At 37.5% G+C, this 17,395-nt stretch overlaps 1 protein-coding gene across 1 annotated transcript in view; it reads right to left on the bottom strand.

The window, feature by feature from the left end:
• Positions 1-17,395, bottom strand: part of LOC107740124 (teneurin-3-like) — a 133,406-nt gene that overhangs the window by 11,338 nt on the left and 104,673 nt on the right. The window contains exons 18-24 of the mRNA XM_016552441.1: positions 14,213-14,474; positions 13,116-13,383; positions 12,080-12,223; positions 4,432-4,681; positions 3,156-3,176; positions 1,854-2,086; positions 626-780 (exon numbers count right to left, since the gene is read on the bottom strand). Of these exons, the coding sequence (XP_016407927.1) occupies positions 626-780; positions 1,854-2,086; positions 3,156-3,176; positions 4,432-4,681; positions 12,080-12,223; positions 13,116-13,383; positions 14,213-14,474 (1,333 nt within the window). The remainder of the gene's footprint in view (positions 1-625; positions 781-1,853; positions 2,087-3,155; positions 3,177-4,431; positions 4,682-12,079; positions 12,224-13,115; positions 13,384-14,212; positions 14,475-17,395) is intronic.

Raw genomic sequence — 17,395 nt, 5'->3', positions numbered from 1 at the left:
GTAGATCATCCAGGTAACTACACACAGTATTAAGAACCAAGGGTTCCCAAACCTTTGAAGGGGGTTATTTTAATAATTTCAGTTTTTTTTTTTTTGTCTTGTGGACTATATGTAAACATCATTTATGTAAAATATCTTACTCAGGACAGTACTAAATAATAAATAACATGCATTTTGTATGATCCCTCTTATTTTGTTAAAATTATTCACATTTTCACAGATTCTGCAAGGGGTTCCCAAACTTTCACATGCCACTGTGTGTGTATATATATACAGTATAAATATATATATATATGTATATATTTTTTTTTTTCCAATAATATTAACCTAGACCAATAAATTAAATAGTTTTTACCTTATTGTAAACTGTTATCAATATGTATTTTTGTGAATTTTGAGCAAAATATCTGTTCAAAAAATATTTTATATTTCCCATAATATATTGTGTATATGAGCATTATATCGTCCATTCGCCTTCCCATTCCCATTCACTGTGGCACTGCACTGTATATATAAAAAAAAAAAGGTGAAATTAAATCGAACATGTACTATGACCAAAACTCATGTAGGTCTCTCGATGGGTCATGATAATTGACTTGAGTGTGTTGATTTGAGCAATTTTCACCTGATGGACGTCCATAACCGAGTCGCAGCTCAGGGGTCGAGCAGAGGCAAGGTCATTGGACCCCAGCAGGGTGGAGATGATGCCGTTCTGATCCACCTTCCGGATCATGGTCCCATCCACAAAGTAGATCAGTCCGTTCTTGTCGACGGCGATCCCTGGAGAGAAGAGAGGAAGGAACGAAATGTGCGGGTCACACAGCTGTGCTCTTTGCTTGCCTGATCCAGGCAGCGGGTACATGTGTCGTGTTTGGCTTCCCATTATTCAGGTCACTGCAGAAAGCATCGCCCTCAATTATTCACATCTTGCCTCCCACTGCTGAATTATTTCTTAAGGAGAAAGTGGAATAGGATGTATTAGAACATCCCTCCCTCCCTCTAGCATTTCAGCCTGTGTTCGCTCTCTCTCACTCCGTCTCAGTCGGTCCGTAAGTCTGCTCAGGGTATTTGACAAAAGCATGGAGTGGGAAAGCATCAAACCCACTTTTAAACCCAAATTATGAAAGTGTGGGTTGCTATAGTAACTGCCGTTTGGAAAATGCGTGCCTAGCTGAGTGGTAGCACGGAGAGTTTGTGTGCCTGACGAAAACACTCAAGTGAACTGACGTTATAGCAGAAATCTCAGTCCCAACCGAGGAAAATGCATGTATGCATCAATGCCTCGGACTTTTTTATAGTTGCGACAGCCAGAATGTAGATCTCTGCGCACATCCCATCAATTCAACACATTACGTACCCGTCTACACAGGAAATATGATACCTAATGTATCCATCATTCAGTGCGTGCATTCATGTGTGAATGACATTTCATTGAAAAACAATGAAAACATCTCTTTTTCTGCATGACGAGATTATATGCTGAAATAGGTTGTCTATATTCACCAGACAAGTGTGACGTTTTATAATTTATGTCGGTGAAGTCACGAATCGTTCAAAGCAGCTTCATCAATCCGTTGTGTCTGGCTCAGTCAAATAATTTAGTACCTATCCCGGGGCTGTCAGTTCCCATTTTCCTCGTTGAAGCGCCAATCAAAAACCTCACTACATAATACAGTGTTAAAAGCTCACAGAGCTTTGGGATGAACTTTCATGTCATTCAAAGTGTGTCATACGCCTCAGAAGATTCATCGCAGCCATTCCAGAAGTTTGAAGAACCCATGTTTCTCAACTCCTTCCTTGAGAAGAATGCACGACCCTTTTGATTGTCAGTTTTAATGATCCTTTAATAATACCTTTGGGTCCTGTGAGGAGAGCCTCAGTGGCTGGTCCTCCGTCTCCACACCGAGTTTCGTCAAAAGGCAGACAGTGATCTCCTGTTCCCGCCACCACCTCCACGTTCTGCTGGGACTCCGAGCCGGCCAGGAGCGCCTGCGGGCTGTAGATGCGTCTGGAGTTGGTGTCGGACACGTAGAGCCGCCCCGTGATGGGATCCGTGGTCAGGTAGTAGCGGTGAGCGGGATTGTTACTTGGGGAGAGACATATAAACAGTGGGAGTTATGAGCGAAGACATTAGTCTGCTGTCAAGCCGAGCCAGTGCGACTCATAAATTATTGGTCTGACATTGCAATTGGAGATGGCAGATGAAATGAGAGACTGATTAGAATATTAATATCATTAAAGACGTTGAGAGAATCGCAGCATGTTTTTTCGCATCTATCAAAAGGGTGTGAGCTCCTGACAGATGGGAAAAAGAAAAAAAAGAATGTGTGAAAGGGAAGTAAATGTGATGTGACTGGAACGTATTTGCGGAGGCTCTGATGACGACTTCAAGACTGCCAGATCATTTCAATCATTCCTGTTCCCTTGCGGGGAAAGGTTCTCTGCAATGCGGTGATGATATGCATATCTTAATGACTGTCAACAACTGATAGCTTTTCAGAACGCTACGCTTATTTGCATTCATTAATTCTGTCTCCCAATCAGCCTCCTCCTTTCTGAATGAGTTAGTGCAGCCCCTCCAGACGTGCCATTAGTGGTTAAATGACCAGTCGAGTCGAGACTTTGTGCATGATGGTGTGGAGATCTGTGACCTTCTCCTCTGGGATCAGGCAAATCTTTTCACGTTTTATCAAAAGCGGTTTTAGGGCAATTCTTGCACGCTGAGCGTACTCTATTCGATCGATATCCTGGACTGTATGGAAACCAATTCACACTCAGAGGCACTGGCCTGTGTAAAATCAAAATGTGAAAATGTGAAACAGTGGTACTTCTTTCAGCTAGAGGCCCAGAGTGTCGCTCACTGCATCATAATCCAAAGTCCTCTTACATAGCTTCAGTAAGTCTTTTAGACTGTCAAAAAAGGTGATGTGCAAACATCTCTCATAAAATGTGCCTCGACATCTTCTGGGATTAGTAACAAACTTGGGTTAGTTTTCTACAGACACCCTTTGGTCATTTCATTCCATTAAAAAAGTGCCCAAAAGTGTCGCAACGAGTGATGTTTGTTGAAAGTTACCCATCTAAAATTTAGTACACAATACATGCATGTCTTTTAAAACACCAGCATTGTGTGACTTTTACTAAATGTAACTTACCTGTGCCTGAAATCCTTATTTCTTTGGGTAGTTTGAAAAAAGGAGGGAAACATATAGTAAGAATATACAGTATGACAAGTTTAGGTAAAATAGCACACACTTATTCTATTTACTTCACATAACCACTTGTCCATCAAGTTTTGGGGACTACTGTATGTATTCTCCACAATTCTATACTGAGTTTGCAATACCTCTAAAATTAGTCCTTAACAGTGTTTTCATTTTATTTATATAGTATTTTAGTATTTATTAATATGTGTAATTGTTTTTAATTAATTATTAGATTATTTCATTATTAATATTTTGAGCTTTGATTTATTTTTATTTTTATGTTTTCAGTTTTTATTTTAATTTTACTTTAAGTTTTAGTAATCTTATATATATATATATATATATATATACCTTTTTATTTTAATTTTCATTTGAGTTATTTTAGAACTTCAGTTTAAACAAATATTTCAGTTAATTGCCGGAGCAACATTTTATTTATTTATTTCAAGTTTTTCTTCTGATATATCTTTTTTATTTAATTTCAGCTATACTTCAATTAATGAAATGTATTTGTAATAACAAAAACAACATTGATTCTTAACTTGGTTGTGTTACCAATTTGGTAACACTTTATTTTAAGGTGTCCTTGTTACACGTTGCATGTACTTACTATTATAATAACAGTTAATTATGCATTATTATATGCAAGTAACCCTAAGCCAAACCCTAACCCTAACCATATAGTAAGTACATGTAGTTAATTAATATTACTCAGTAATTAAATGTATAATAACACTGTAACAACGACACCTTAAAATAAAGTGTAACCTAAAATTCTGTCTATTCTCAAATTCTGTGTATTTCAAAGAGAGCAGATTTAAAATAAAATAACATCTTTGACAGAGTTTACCTTTCTAACAGGCTAAAGCACAACACTGTCTAAACGTCTCAATTCATCCCCTTTCAACCACTGCTGCTACAGCTATCAAAGCTCTGTTTACAGATTCACAGCATTCAACAATAACTTTCAAGACAATTACTGCCGGACTTCAAAAATCGCCTGCTGTGAGAATTGGTGTCGCTATTATGCAGAATTCCAAGGCCTCCTTTTTATGAGGACTATAAAGTTTTGTGGATTAAAAATAGTTATGTTTTTAAATGTTTTGTAGAAAGACAATGTCTAGACGCTGCCTCTCAGCATGCTGTGATTTGTCACAAAATGTTTCCTCAGGTATTCTGCCAGATTTCCGTGCAGCTGATCACCCATCCAGTTGTGCTCACTCACCTGAGCTCCATGACACTGGTGACATTGCCTGACAGATAGATGCGTCTGATGTAATTGAAGTCGCCAACAAACAGGCTCCCGTCGATGCCCCATGCGAGAGCAACAGGAGCCAGCAGTTTGTTTCCCTCCGCCTGCCCATTACAGCTCGGACAGGAGATGCTTCTGCGTCTGCCATTCCCCATTATGGTGCTGATGATGGGAGGAAGCTGGGAGAGGAAGATGTTCTCACCATTTCCCTTATACAGGATCCCTGAGACACCAGAGAGAGTGGGAGGGAAACATTTTTTTTTTCAATTCTCAAAAATAATGATTTTCACAAAAACCAAAGTCACATAGACCCAAGAAGAGAAACTTACTACTACTACTACTACTACTAATAATAAAACTAATAAAAAATAAGACTAAAATGAAAAATGCAATTGCAATTAAAAAAACATTATGCATGAACTTGATTAATTTGTTTTATACAGACAAGCAGAGAAATACTATTCTTATCTGACTTCACAACCTCAAATGCTCTTGTAATCTATAAGAGGGATGGAAAAAAAAAAAGAGCAGACGGGTTTTTTTTTCTTTTTTTTCTGGCTGTAATGGATAGGCCTGAGCATATAACTCAACTAAAGATGAAAGTTCCTACCCTGGACATCACTATGAAAAGGGGGCACTTAGCGCTGTGATCTTCCCGAACTTCCGTTAGAAACTCCATTAATGTGGACATTGAAGTAGCACTTTGATGAGGAAGCACCAAAAAGAATTAAGCTGCTAAAGGCATCTGAGCGACCATAATGAACATTTTCATTAATATGGATGATTAGACTTCAACTTTTGAAATAAAGTGAGCACTTCTTGAGCAGTCTAGTTTTAAGCAGAATTACATCTTTTTTTATTTTATGTTGCTCTTTGTTATTTTGGTTTAACATTATTTTCCTTTCAATGCAATTTGAAATGAAAATGAGCAGAAGGATAAATATATTTCATCTGCAAAAAACAAGCTATGCTATAGTTTGTGTCAATTCATTAAAAATTTTATTTTCTACATTTAAAAGAATCTACTTACTAGTTATATTTTCTTAATTATTTTAGCACATAAATGTATTTGTCTCTCACGTCGTTTTCCAGCAACTATTTTATAACATGTTCAGAGAAAAGCTTATGCCACACAAATAGCAGTTCTGCTGGCAAAACAGAATCTGTCTCAAATGTGCAATATATAAAAAAAAAAAAAGAATATGGTCCTCAGGCATTAAATGTACCAACCGGAGACATTTCGATCACCTGAGAGGTGATTGTCCTCTCAGCTGTGTGCTTTATTTTCCAGTCCCTATAGATCTCAGCTTCTAAAACCTTTGATCGTTTCAATCATTTTAACACCATTTTCAGTCCAAGACTGAGCGAGGAGCTTGGGTCATTACAGATAAATATTTCAGTCCTGTGAAAATTTAACTTGTTTCTTTTTGGGGTTGGCTTCAAAGAGGAACTTCAAAGGGAAGTACCATGCCCAGGGCCATAAATTATTCATACTGAGCAACATGTTAGACTTCCAACACTTGCTTTGGCCTATTAATCACATCAATAACACTGCACTGAACTACACTCCCATTGGCTGGCCACTACAACTCAAGTTCAGTAACTAGCTACCTCAGTGGCTACACACCATCGCCTCTGCTTTGTAATTGGTTCAGAAGCCGAGTTTCATTAAAACTATAGGAGTCTGAAACTGTTCAGTTTCAAATGTTTTGTCAAGGCTAAAGCTCTTCGGCCCAGTTTCTTTGAAATTTATTTAATTTTTTATTTTCTTGTGCACGACAAACCAAAGTGTCAGATCCAGAGCAGAGAGACCTTTTTGGCCTTCTAATGGAGGGTGGTCTACTCCAGTCATGGAAATACAGAAAATATACTAGTTTTGTTTTTTTTCCTAGGTAGTTCTGACATTTTTTGCAGAGGAGCTTTAATTAGCATACATTCAGCATAGTGTGCTTTAGCTGTTAGTCAAATGTATTTGTATAGCGCTTTACATTCATACTTTTATGTACTGTATATAATTCCTTAACATAGAGTGGTTTTAGGGCTGGGCGATATATGACGATATATAACAGGTATAAATGATCTCAGCATTTAGATCTAGCCACATTGTATTTATTTTGTGTAGCAGATATATCAGACAACTGAGTGAATGTAATTAAAGTCACAAAACTGAAGTAACGTCTGTTGTTTTCACTGAAAGATCGAGGTATGGCATTTTAATTAAACAATATGAGACTGAATAAAATTAAAAAGCTGCATCTTCAGCTGCATCCCCTGTTAAAGTACCAGCCATTAAAAAACAGTCATACACATTCAGACAGAAATCTTCTGCTGTTGCATTGCATCTTGCGCTGTTTAGTGTCCTGCCACGAGCATTGTTTTTAAAATGGTATGTCATGCAAAAAAAAGTCTTTGAAAAACATGTCAAAACCATATAATTCAGTTGCACACTGTATAGCTGGTTTTGAACAAAAGAAAGCAAAATATGTAGATTTGTGCCTATCCTGAATGCACTGCGTCACAGAGGAGACAAATCAAGTGCATTCAGTGCCAAGTCTCATTGGGCATTCCTCTTTAGTGTGATGACTGTCACTTTAGCAGCAAGCGTGGTAAACTGTCATTGGCTGATATCAGCTGTTAATTCACAGAGTGCTTAAATAACCCAAAACCCTCTGCGATTCTGAACTGCATGCGAATCATGGCTAATGTCTTCCCATGTGCAGCTAAGCAGGGTGCATAGCAATTTGTTCCTGCTTGATTAGGCCCTGCCATTGATTAATTGATTGAGAGGAGGACTGGAATGAAGACACAGTCAGAGGGGATCTCGAGAACACCCGGCCCAATAGAAGCTGCTGTTCTTATTCAGAGGTCTACGATGTACCATTAAGTAAGATGAATTGGTCTGGGTGGCTGCTTTTAAGTGCGACTCAACAAAGCAACTGACCTTGACAGCAAGACAAACCAATGACACTTCTCACTTACTCAAACTGTGCGATTGCTGCATTGCATTGCCCTAATCTTATTATGCACTGCTCACACTACTTATGAACCACTGTTCAAATACTAGGAAGAAAATAATGAACTACAAAGATCTGACTGTAAGTCCTGTGCAAACCCTGTGCTACAAGAACAACATTAACAATATATTGATTGTAATAATCGACATCGCTGCCACGAAGGCATTGTGGGCGGTTGAATGACAGTTTCACACAAAGACTAGACTAAAACTAAAATTAAAACAGGCCGCCAAAAACAACACTAGTTGCCAGGACACAGTGTTCTGTAAGGTTTCTTACTAACAATGTTCAATATCTTTATGATACTTTATTCCATAGATGTGGTTCAGCTCAGCTCCCTCAGCACAGGTCTATGTGATTTTTATTTATTTTTTTGCTTTTCCATCATCCTCAAGGAACAATAAAACCAGTTGCTGTCCTCAACAAGCCACACAATTTAAGATATCCATAGCACAAATTGTGTGCAAGCATTGCAAGAACTTCTAATTACACTCTAAAAAATGCTGGGTTAAATATGGACAAACCCAGCGATTGGGTTGTTTTCAACCAACAGTTGGGTTAAATGTTTAACCCAACCTTCTGGGCAGTAACCCAACTGCTAGGTCAAAACATCCCAATCGCTGGGTTTATCCATATTTAACCCAGCATTTTTTAAGAGTGTACATGCAGCATCACAAAATAATTACATTTAAAGTGCATGTTTTTCATTAGTGTTTGTCATTACCATGCAGCATGGAGGCTGTAAATTGTGGCCTGATTAACTTGTGACTTTATGGCTAGACCTTTAGGTGAAAAGCAGTCGATTTGTTTTGGCCACTCTCAGCTACATGTTAATGTCTATGAAGTACAACAAACTCTATAAATGGAAATTTCATTCAATGTCATCTACAGTAATGCAATGCTTATGCTTATTGATTATTCACTGAGCAAATATGCTGATCAAATAGCAATGGGATAAATAAAACTATTTTGTAAATGTCAAGCAAACAAGCTGAATATCAAATATTCTAGGTGTTCTGCAGCATTCATAAAGAGGCGTCAGACTAAGCAGTCTGCCATATCGGAAAAATTCACCAAAAAGGTTAAGGATTGACACCTATAGTGGGGTTTTCGTCGACTAAAACTAGACTAAAATGCTCAGACTTTTAGTTGACTAAAACTTGACTAGACTAAAAAGAGTATGAACGTGACTAAAACTAATAAAAACTAAAATGACAGTTTCACACAAAGACTAGACTAAAACTAAAATTAAAACAGGCCGCCAAAAACAACACTAGTTGCCAGGACACAGTGTTCTGTAAGGTTTCTTACTAACAATGTTCAATATCTTTATGATACTTTATTCCATAGATGTGGTTCAGCTCAGCTCCCTCAGCACAGGTCTATGTGATTTTTATTTATTTTTTTGCTTTTCCATCATCCTCAAGGAACAATAAAACCAGTTGCTGTCCTCAACAAGCCACACAATTTAAGATATCCATAGCACAAATTGTGTGCAAGCATTGCAAGAACTTCTAATTACACTCTAAAAAATGCTGGGTTAAATATGGACAAACCCAGCGATTGGGTTGTTTTCAACCAACAGTTGGGTTAAATGTTTAACCCAACCTTCTGGGCAGTAACCCAACTGCTAGGTCAAAACATCCCAATCGCTGGGTTTATCCATATTTAACCCAGCATTTTTTAAGAGTGTACATGCAGCATCACAAAATAATTACATTTAAAGTGCATGTTTTTCATTAGTGTTTGTCATTACCATGCAGCATGGAGGCTGTAAATTGTGGCCTGATTAACTTGTGACTTTATGGCTAGACCTTTAGGTGAAAAGCAGTCGATTTGTTTTGGCCACTCTCAGCTACATGTTAATGTCTATGAAGTACAACAAACTCTATAAATGGAAATTTCATTCAATGTCATCTACAGTAATGCAATGCTTATGCTTATTGATTATTCACTGAGCAAACATGCTGATCAAATAGCAATGGGATAAATAAAACTATTTTGTAAATGTCAAGCAAACAAGCTGAATATCAAATATTCTAGGTGTTCTGCAGCATTCATAAAGAGGCGTCAGACTAAGCAGTCTGCCATATCGGAAAAATTCACCAAAAAGGTTAAGGATTGACACCTATAGTGGGGTCCAAAAGCCTGATACAACTTTTTCCCCCCTAAAATTAAACTTTTAGAATTTTACATAAAAACGAAAAAAGAAATATATTTCTAAAGAACAAATAAAATGAGAACATAGAAACAGTGAAACATTTGTAATATTTCTTCTTCACTAAACATATTTTTCCTATTTAAAACTAGTTAAAACAAATCATTAGAAATATGAAAATATTTTAAATGAAGTTGAGACAAAAAGAAGAATCACTAATTGCATAAGCAACTTAGTAACACTGATCATGTGAACTCATTTGTAATGGTTAGTTATTCTTGCTTTGTTAAAAAGTACAATATGCTCTTTGGCTCTTTGGCTCATGCTGCATGATCAGGTTTTACACAAACTTGTGGAATTCATACTGCTCTCAAAACGACAAACAAAATATTTATTTCTCAAATTCAACAAAATGTTTCAGTTCAACCTTTTCATTTAAACTCTTATACTTTTGTAATATTTTTTTGTTTGGATTCAAAATAGAAGCATTTTTGTATTCGCCTTTTGGACAATATGATACATTTTGAAGATAAAGATTGAGATTTAATATTTAAAATTAACAAGAGTATGCTTGTGTTATAAGGAAAAGCTCAGCAATGGGATGTAGCTCTTGCTCAAACACATACATATGCCCAAGCACACAGTTTTCACAGCCGCTGACTGCTGATCAGACCTGTAAGCCATAGATATGAGAGGCTCTGCATTATCAATCAGTGAGACAAATGGGACTGTCAAAGAGAAGATCTCCCTTTGGCAAATTGATTACATTTGTGACATGTTCTTCAGGACAAAATGTCTTCCCATCTCCATCACTTCCCATGCATCGCTTCTGATGTACAGAAACTCACTAATCGAAAAGATTGTAAAGGTGACATGCCCACATGTGCAAAGCTTTCATCTAATTTACAAAACTCAGATTAAACGGGGTGAGCCAGATTTATGTGTTAAGCTCTTTTAAGCACTATTCTTCTCAGAGTAAACTTATAAATCGATGCCTAAGAAGATTATGAGCGTGTGGATAAATAATGAGTAACCCAGTGTAAAACTCATCTAACCACAGACCTGCTAACTGAGTTATGAAGAACAGGCGATCATGTTATGGATTTATATATAACAGAGCTGAGAGCTCTAGGACAGATGCTCTATGCCTCAGTGCTTTCCATCAGCAGTTCCTGGGCTTTTTGTTCCATTGCTTTCAACTGTGTCTGTGAGGTTTTTGACAGATTTAGTTCACAAAAACAGCAAAAACAATGCAGTTAATCTTCAATTCAAAGTCTATGAACTTCAGCAGCTAGCAAAAAAAAAAATATATATAAGCAGTATAAAAGTCTCCTAATATTTACCATAACAGATAAAAACATGCCATGATATCATCTGCATGCATTGAAAATAATTATAAAAAAGCAAATCATTTAAATGCAATATTAACTAATCAGTATTAACTATGAAATGATAAAATTCGAAGACCAAAGCATTTCTATAATAATGGTCTAATCTAAATAAGATAATGATATAAGCTATCTCTATATCTCCGAAAATCTGCAATTGGTTTAATCCACTCTGGCGCTTGAGGTGTAAAATGAGAATTTAAGACGTATTGGCAGAAACACTGCTTAAACCAGATGAACTGTCTAGAGGTGCAAAAATAAGGCTTGAGCAGACGGCCATGACCATTTGTTCGGCAGGTCGTCAGATTAAAGGATGTGGAAATTCCAAGGCCAACTGGGCATTTAGCCAGCAATCAAAAAGAGGCTTAAAATCTTTGGTTCAGGCGAGGAACAATCAGATGTTGTCACACTAACTAACTCTAGAGAAACAACCTGAGACAACCGCACCTGAAAAGTGTCAGTCTAATCTTGTGTTTTCATTTAGGGCATCGGGATGTGCTGCAGAGCCGACTTCTCCCAAAATGCGCCATTAAATACGACTGCTGGATCTGGTTCAAACTGTGCACACATCGTCATTTACCAAGAACAAAAAGATGCCATTATGTGTGTGAATATGGAGATTTAAGCTGACGGAATGAGCTTCCCTGTCACCCTGTTTCATTATGAAGACAAAGGAACAGGGAATGTCTGGTGGAATAATGCCACATTTCCATATTCATGCTTGTGTTAATGGCACTTTTATTGAATTAAGCTATAAGTATGCATTCTGCGCCTGAAAACTGGATAAAGTTCATTCAGCCAAATCATGTCCCCCATAATGTTGGAGAACACAGTTCTGACTTGGCACGCTGTGTTAATGATTCCGATTTAATCTGTCATCACTGTGAGCGATTAGCCCTTTCAAACGCTGCTTTATTATGTGCAAATGAGGCAATGAACCATATTTCATGTTAAGATTAATATTTATGACAATGAGTCCAGGTAGAGCCACTGACCCCTGAATTGGTGAGGGGACATTTCCCGCGAGGTGGTTCCGGTGCGGTTTAATAAGCGATTCCTACCGTTTGGCACATCCAAGATGTGATGCTTATCCAGGGTCCATCCGCCCATGCTGGAGGCCTCCAGCTCATATCCTTGCAGCGTGGCTGTCCGCTTTTCCCATAGGATCACATTCAGGCATGATTCATACTCAAAGCCCACGGATACTAAAGAACAGAGGAGGAAACAGGGCAAAAGGAATCTATTATCCTTAAATGTTTTTTCTACCTAATTTAATATAGGTTTCATGTTTAGATTAATCAATTAAAGCTAATATTTTACATGCAAATATTTCAGGTATATATAATTTTAAAAAAATGTTGTTCTATAGGTGACTCACTTGTGTATTGTATGTAATACCAGCAAAATATGTGGTATTGACAATTTACTTTTTATGCACATGGAAAACTGGTACAGTACCTATTTCAGAGCAGCTACAACCTTGTTAAGGAAAAAATACTTCAGCAAATAGCATGATTACAACGAGTCCAGTCATAGGAACATTTTCCAAATGGGCCTGTGACCTTCTGAAAGCTGGTGTTTCTCAGTGCGCTTCATTTGCAGACTAATTATACATGCAAAGAGCAGTCAGCAATATATAGATGGACTAGAAAAATGCAGCTGCTTATACCTTTTATTTATTGCTAGAACACAACCTAGTGTCAGTTTAGCAAAAGATGGTTAGGATAACGATTAAGCATGTGCTGCAAATTCAACAAAATGAGATTGGCTTTTGAACTGTGTATTTTCAGCAAGGTTTAAATCATACATTTTGTGCCGGCATTAGAATGAAACCATATTATTGTCCTGTATTCTCTGTCCTAAATCACTTTAACAACCATTCGTTTAGGGTTCAGAGAATATTACGTTCAACCTTCTGGTCTGTTTAATAATCAGTTTGACTTGTACTATCAGTTTAGGGAGATTCATCTCACCACTGAAATATCTGGGTGAAAAAAGATTAATTTGCTCCTGGTTTAAATCAGTTCAAGTTAATAATATATTCATACACAGAGGGCTTTATATAGATCTGTTTCGTCCCATAGTTCCACTACCTACCTACAGCCTCTGCGAGTCCATAGACTCTCTGGCTGTACGCATCTGTCTTGTCCCAGATAAAGCTGTAAGAGAGCCGGGGTGAAGCTGGGAACTGCTTCTGAAACATTCTGCCCTCCACAGCCACCATGAGGTGGACCCGAGCCAAGCCGAAGGGCACGCTGGACTGGGTCAAGATGACCTTCAGAACAGGTTTGTAGGCTGAAGCACGTGAACTCAAGTAAATCAAGTCTAAATCACTCCCAGGAATGGCCGTGTGCTCGTGAAGAACCTGTGATTAAAAATGTGCATGAGAGAGGAAGTTAATTGCCTGTCGAGTAAATTTCCTTGTGGCCTATAATCATTTTTATAAAAATTGTCAGATATTTCAAACAAAATGTCCTGCTTCATAAATTCACACTATGAATTCATTCTTCTTGTACTTGGGAGTGTTTGGTGTCAGTAAGATTTTTTTTGGGAAAATATTTATTTTTAGTTTTTTCCTGTTTTTTAGATCAAATAAAGGCAGCCTTGGTGAGCATAAGAGACTTATTTTAGAAATATTAAAAAATCTTACTGACCCCAAAACTTTGAACGGTAGTGTATGGCAACCCGGATGTCAAGAGTTTAGAAAAAATGAAGCCGCTTTATACGCATTCAGATTGAAGCTTTTTGAAGGGTAAAAAAGACAACTTATGCAATTTTCAAGCAGCATCATACGAACATCTTCAGAATGACAGCCATATAAAATAATGCATTCCCACAAAAAATATCTATTTTAATTATGTCTGATCCCTGCTGACTTCCACTTATAGCCTTAAAAGTGATTTATGTTACAAGCATAAAATGTGAATTATTTCTGTCACAGGAACGTGATATAGTACGCCACTGTCATCATTAATTCAGTAGCAATATCTGTGTGGCGATCTTAAGAATATCTGGTTTTCCTGACCGTACAGTATGTTCTGTAAGTAAAAATCACCTGGTTCTCTCATATTTTGTAGTGTCATTAAATCATACAGCTCAGATGAGCTTGAGGCACATAGTCAAATTTATTTAGATTTTAAGGAAAAATGAACCGAGACTCATTTTACTCCCAGATGTGATGCGGTTTGACTCACCTGTGTCTCAGGAATGATGGAGCTGGCCTCGGGGCTGGAGCTGTAGAAGGTGGAGAGTGGTGACGCCGTGATTCGGGGCGAGGGTCTGTCAAGGCCACTAAATTCACAGGTTGGCGTGTCTCTTTCCTCTTTTCTCATCACCAGTGTGTCCATCACATGGAAAACTCTCCATGACAACCACACCGTGCGATACACAGCGGAGAATGGAGCACGCACGAATCGCAACGTCACTGCTGTGCCTCCGTTCACCAATAAATCAAACCTGCAGGTGGATAAACAGCAGTCTTCAGAACAGTGCTCATGCATGCTTGACAAATTTGGCTCTCCTGAGAAAGTACTATGGTGGTACCATGGTACAGTGATAGTAGAACGTTAAAAATTTATAATATTAATAATATGGTATTGCTACAGTACATGTACGAGAACATGGTATTTCCATGGTTCATGTCATTATCATTATTAACCATGGCAATACAAGACTGTACTTTTTGTGTGAAACTGAAGACTGGAGTAATGGCTGCTAAAATTCAGCTCCGTCATCACAGAAATAAATTACATTAACATTTAAATTGTAGTAATATTTCACAATATTACTGTTTTACAGTTTTGTTTGATCAAATACAGAACGTAGCCTTGGTGAGCATAAGAGACTCATTTCAAAAACATTAAAACATCTCCAAACTGTTGAACAGTAGTGTATATTTATATAATATTTCACTAATTTTATGAAAGATACAGTTTGTGCCAGAATCTTGCATTGTTTGTGTGGGAGCAGAGGGCATATGAAAGCTAAGTGTGATTCATAATTTCCTGTTATCAAACCCATAAATGCATGGGTCCTCTCCAGATTACATGGTTTGTTAGCCTCATCAAAGCGTTTAGTTATTGATGTCTTCCACGTTTCATATCCTCGTCTAAAAATGTATCTGATTCATAAATCCAATGAAAACAGCTAAATAACATGGCAAACTTCACTGTCTTTTATCAGTAGTTCGCTGGCACGCTTAAGATGTTCTATTAGTTGATGAGAGTAGGGGTAGAGATGTGATGTAACTTTTTTTCGTTTGGGGGATTTGGATGAGAGATCTGGAGGTAGCAGTTAGAGCAAGACCTATTTTAATTAGCGTGCTATAGCGAGGAGGTAGGCGCAGATTTGGAAATGAAGGGGCGTCTCTTTGAAGTTGTGCTCTATATGAGCTGCTGACTCCCCTGCCCGGAAGGGGAGAGATGAACGGTGCGGTGACTTTACACACAAACATACACATCCTTGCAGTGCCACTGCCTTGAAATTCTCCCTAACTGCTCCTGTCCCTTTTTTCAATCCTGGCATGGCTGGGCCACTGTTCCAGACCATCGGCCTTTAAAGCTGTTTCTTTGCCTCCGTTTCCCCTTGGATACGCTTGCTAACCAAGAGCAGACATCAGCACTGAACAAGCATGATTATCTGATGCCCGTTCCCCTGTGTGCAGGTTTTTAGGAGGGATCTGGATATATCGGATAATCCCCAACATCAGCCTTCCTTCTTTAGAGATGAAGATCCATCCCTTGAGTATTTTTTCTTTCATTAAACTCTATTGAAGAGAAAATAAAGTTTTTAATGCCTCAGTTAAAGGCATACGGTCGCCACACATACACATGCAAACTCCCACGCATGTGACCCTTGAGTAGATGACTCACATTAACTGCTGATCTGAGTGATTCTTGATAATGATGGATAATGACTAAAGGGATTATTATAAAGGTACAAGAAGGTCAGATAGCCCCAGAATCAGCTCAGAACTGAAAGTTAAACTCTGCAGACTGCTTTAATCTTGTATAACTACAGTTAAAATGGGGCTCGAAAGTGAACATTTTCACCTTTTTACTGTATGTATGTGGAGATCAGATTTTTGCACTGCTTAATTTAATTGGTCAGAATAGTTAATAAATTAACACCTGATTAATGTAAATCATTATATATCAGACTTAAAATCAAGCAACTGTTTTGCGTACATATGTTTCATGATTAAAACAGTATATATATATACATATATATATACATATATATATATATATTGGTGGTAATTGGTTATGTCGCAATGTTGCAAATATTTCTTATTTAAACCATGAAGGCAAGCCAATGGATATCACTCAAGCAATGTGCAAACTGCGCAAGATTTATGCCGGTGGTGTTTTTTGAACCTTAAACTGCATAAACACATTTCATTACACCAAATACACAAAATAATGTTCTTTTTAGTAACATCATATGAACCCTTTAATCTCAGTCAATTCACTATGCAGAAAGTGAAAGTAAAAACGGAATGACGGAGTAATGACAGAGCTTTCGGAATCTGACGCCGCATATTCTCTCAGAGACGAAGAGAGACGAACCTACTTCAACATAATTATGCTGATAACGGTATATAGCTAACTTTTACTTAATTCCCTTTCTCTTGTGGCCCGTACATAGTGGGAAAAAAATTAGAAGAAACGTATTTTGCGTTAAACAGGTTGTTTTTGAAAGTCGGTGCTTGAAATAAAAGCTTTTTATTTCATTGATTTTTATTGATGACTGCAGTGTTAATATTTTAATTATAGGCCTATAATTCATTGTATAATGGACCTGTTTTAAAAGGCATTTTTTCAGTGCGTCAGTTATGTGGTAATTATTGCGGGGCAAATTAATTGTATAATCTTAATTTAATAATAAAAGTAACTTCATAATAATAGTAGGCCTAATAAAATAAGAATGTAACAGGCCTACATTAATTGGAAATTACAAATCCTCTTAATATTGCCAATAATTTATGTTTTTGACAATATCTCTGGCTATTGTTGATACAAGATCATCGTCTTTCAATACACCCCAGCAAGAGGAGGTTATTGCGGGGCCTTTCGCAGCGTGTGCCCTGCGTGCCCGTCCGCTACGCAACTGGTGCATCACGTTGCCTGTTACGTTGTTTGGGCTATCTTGTTGAGCGCAGTGGCACTGAGAAAATTATATTTCACACACTTTAAGCTATTTTATTTTCCAAATGTAATAGGATTAGTCCAACAAATCGTTCGGTTTGTAAAGTGTACCGAACCGAAAGCCTCGTACCAAACGTTTCAATACGTGTATCGTTACACCCATAATATATATATAAATATATATATTATATATATATATATATACAGTGGGTACGGAAAGTATTCAGACCC

This window comes from Sinocyclocheilus rhinocerous, unplaced genomic scaffold (assembly GCF_001515625.1).
Source record: "Sinocyclocheilus rhinocerous isolate Xijiao unplaced genomic scaffold, SAMN03320098_v1.1 scaffold584, whole genome shotgun sequence".
Taxonomy (NCBI): domain Eukaryota; kingdom Metazoa; phylum Chordata; class Actinopteri; order Cypriniformes; family Cyprinidae; genus Sinocyclocheilus; species Sinocyclocheilus rhinocerous.
This window is presented reverse-complemented; position numbering and strand designations above follow the sequence as displayed.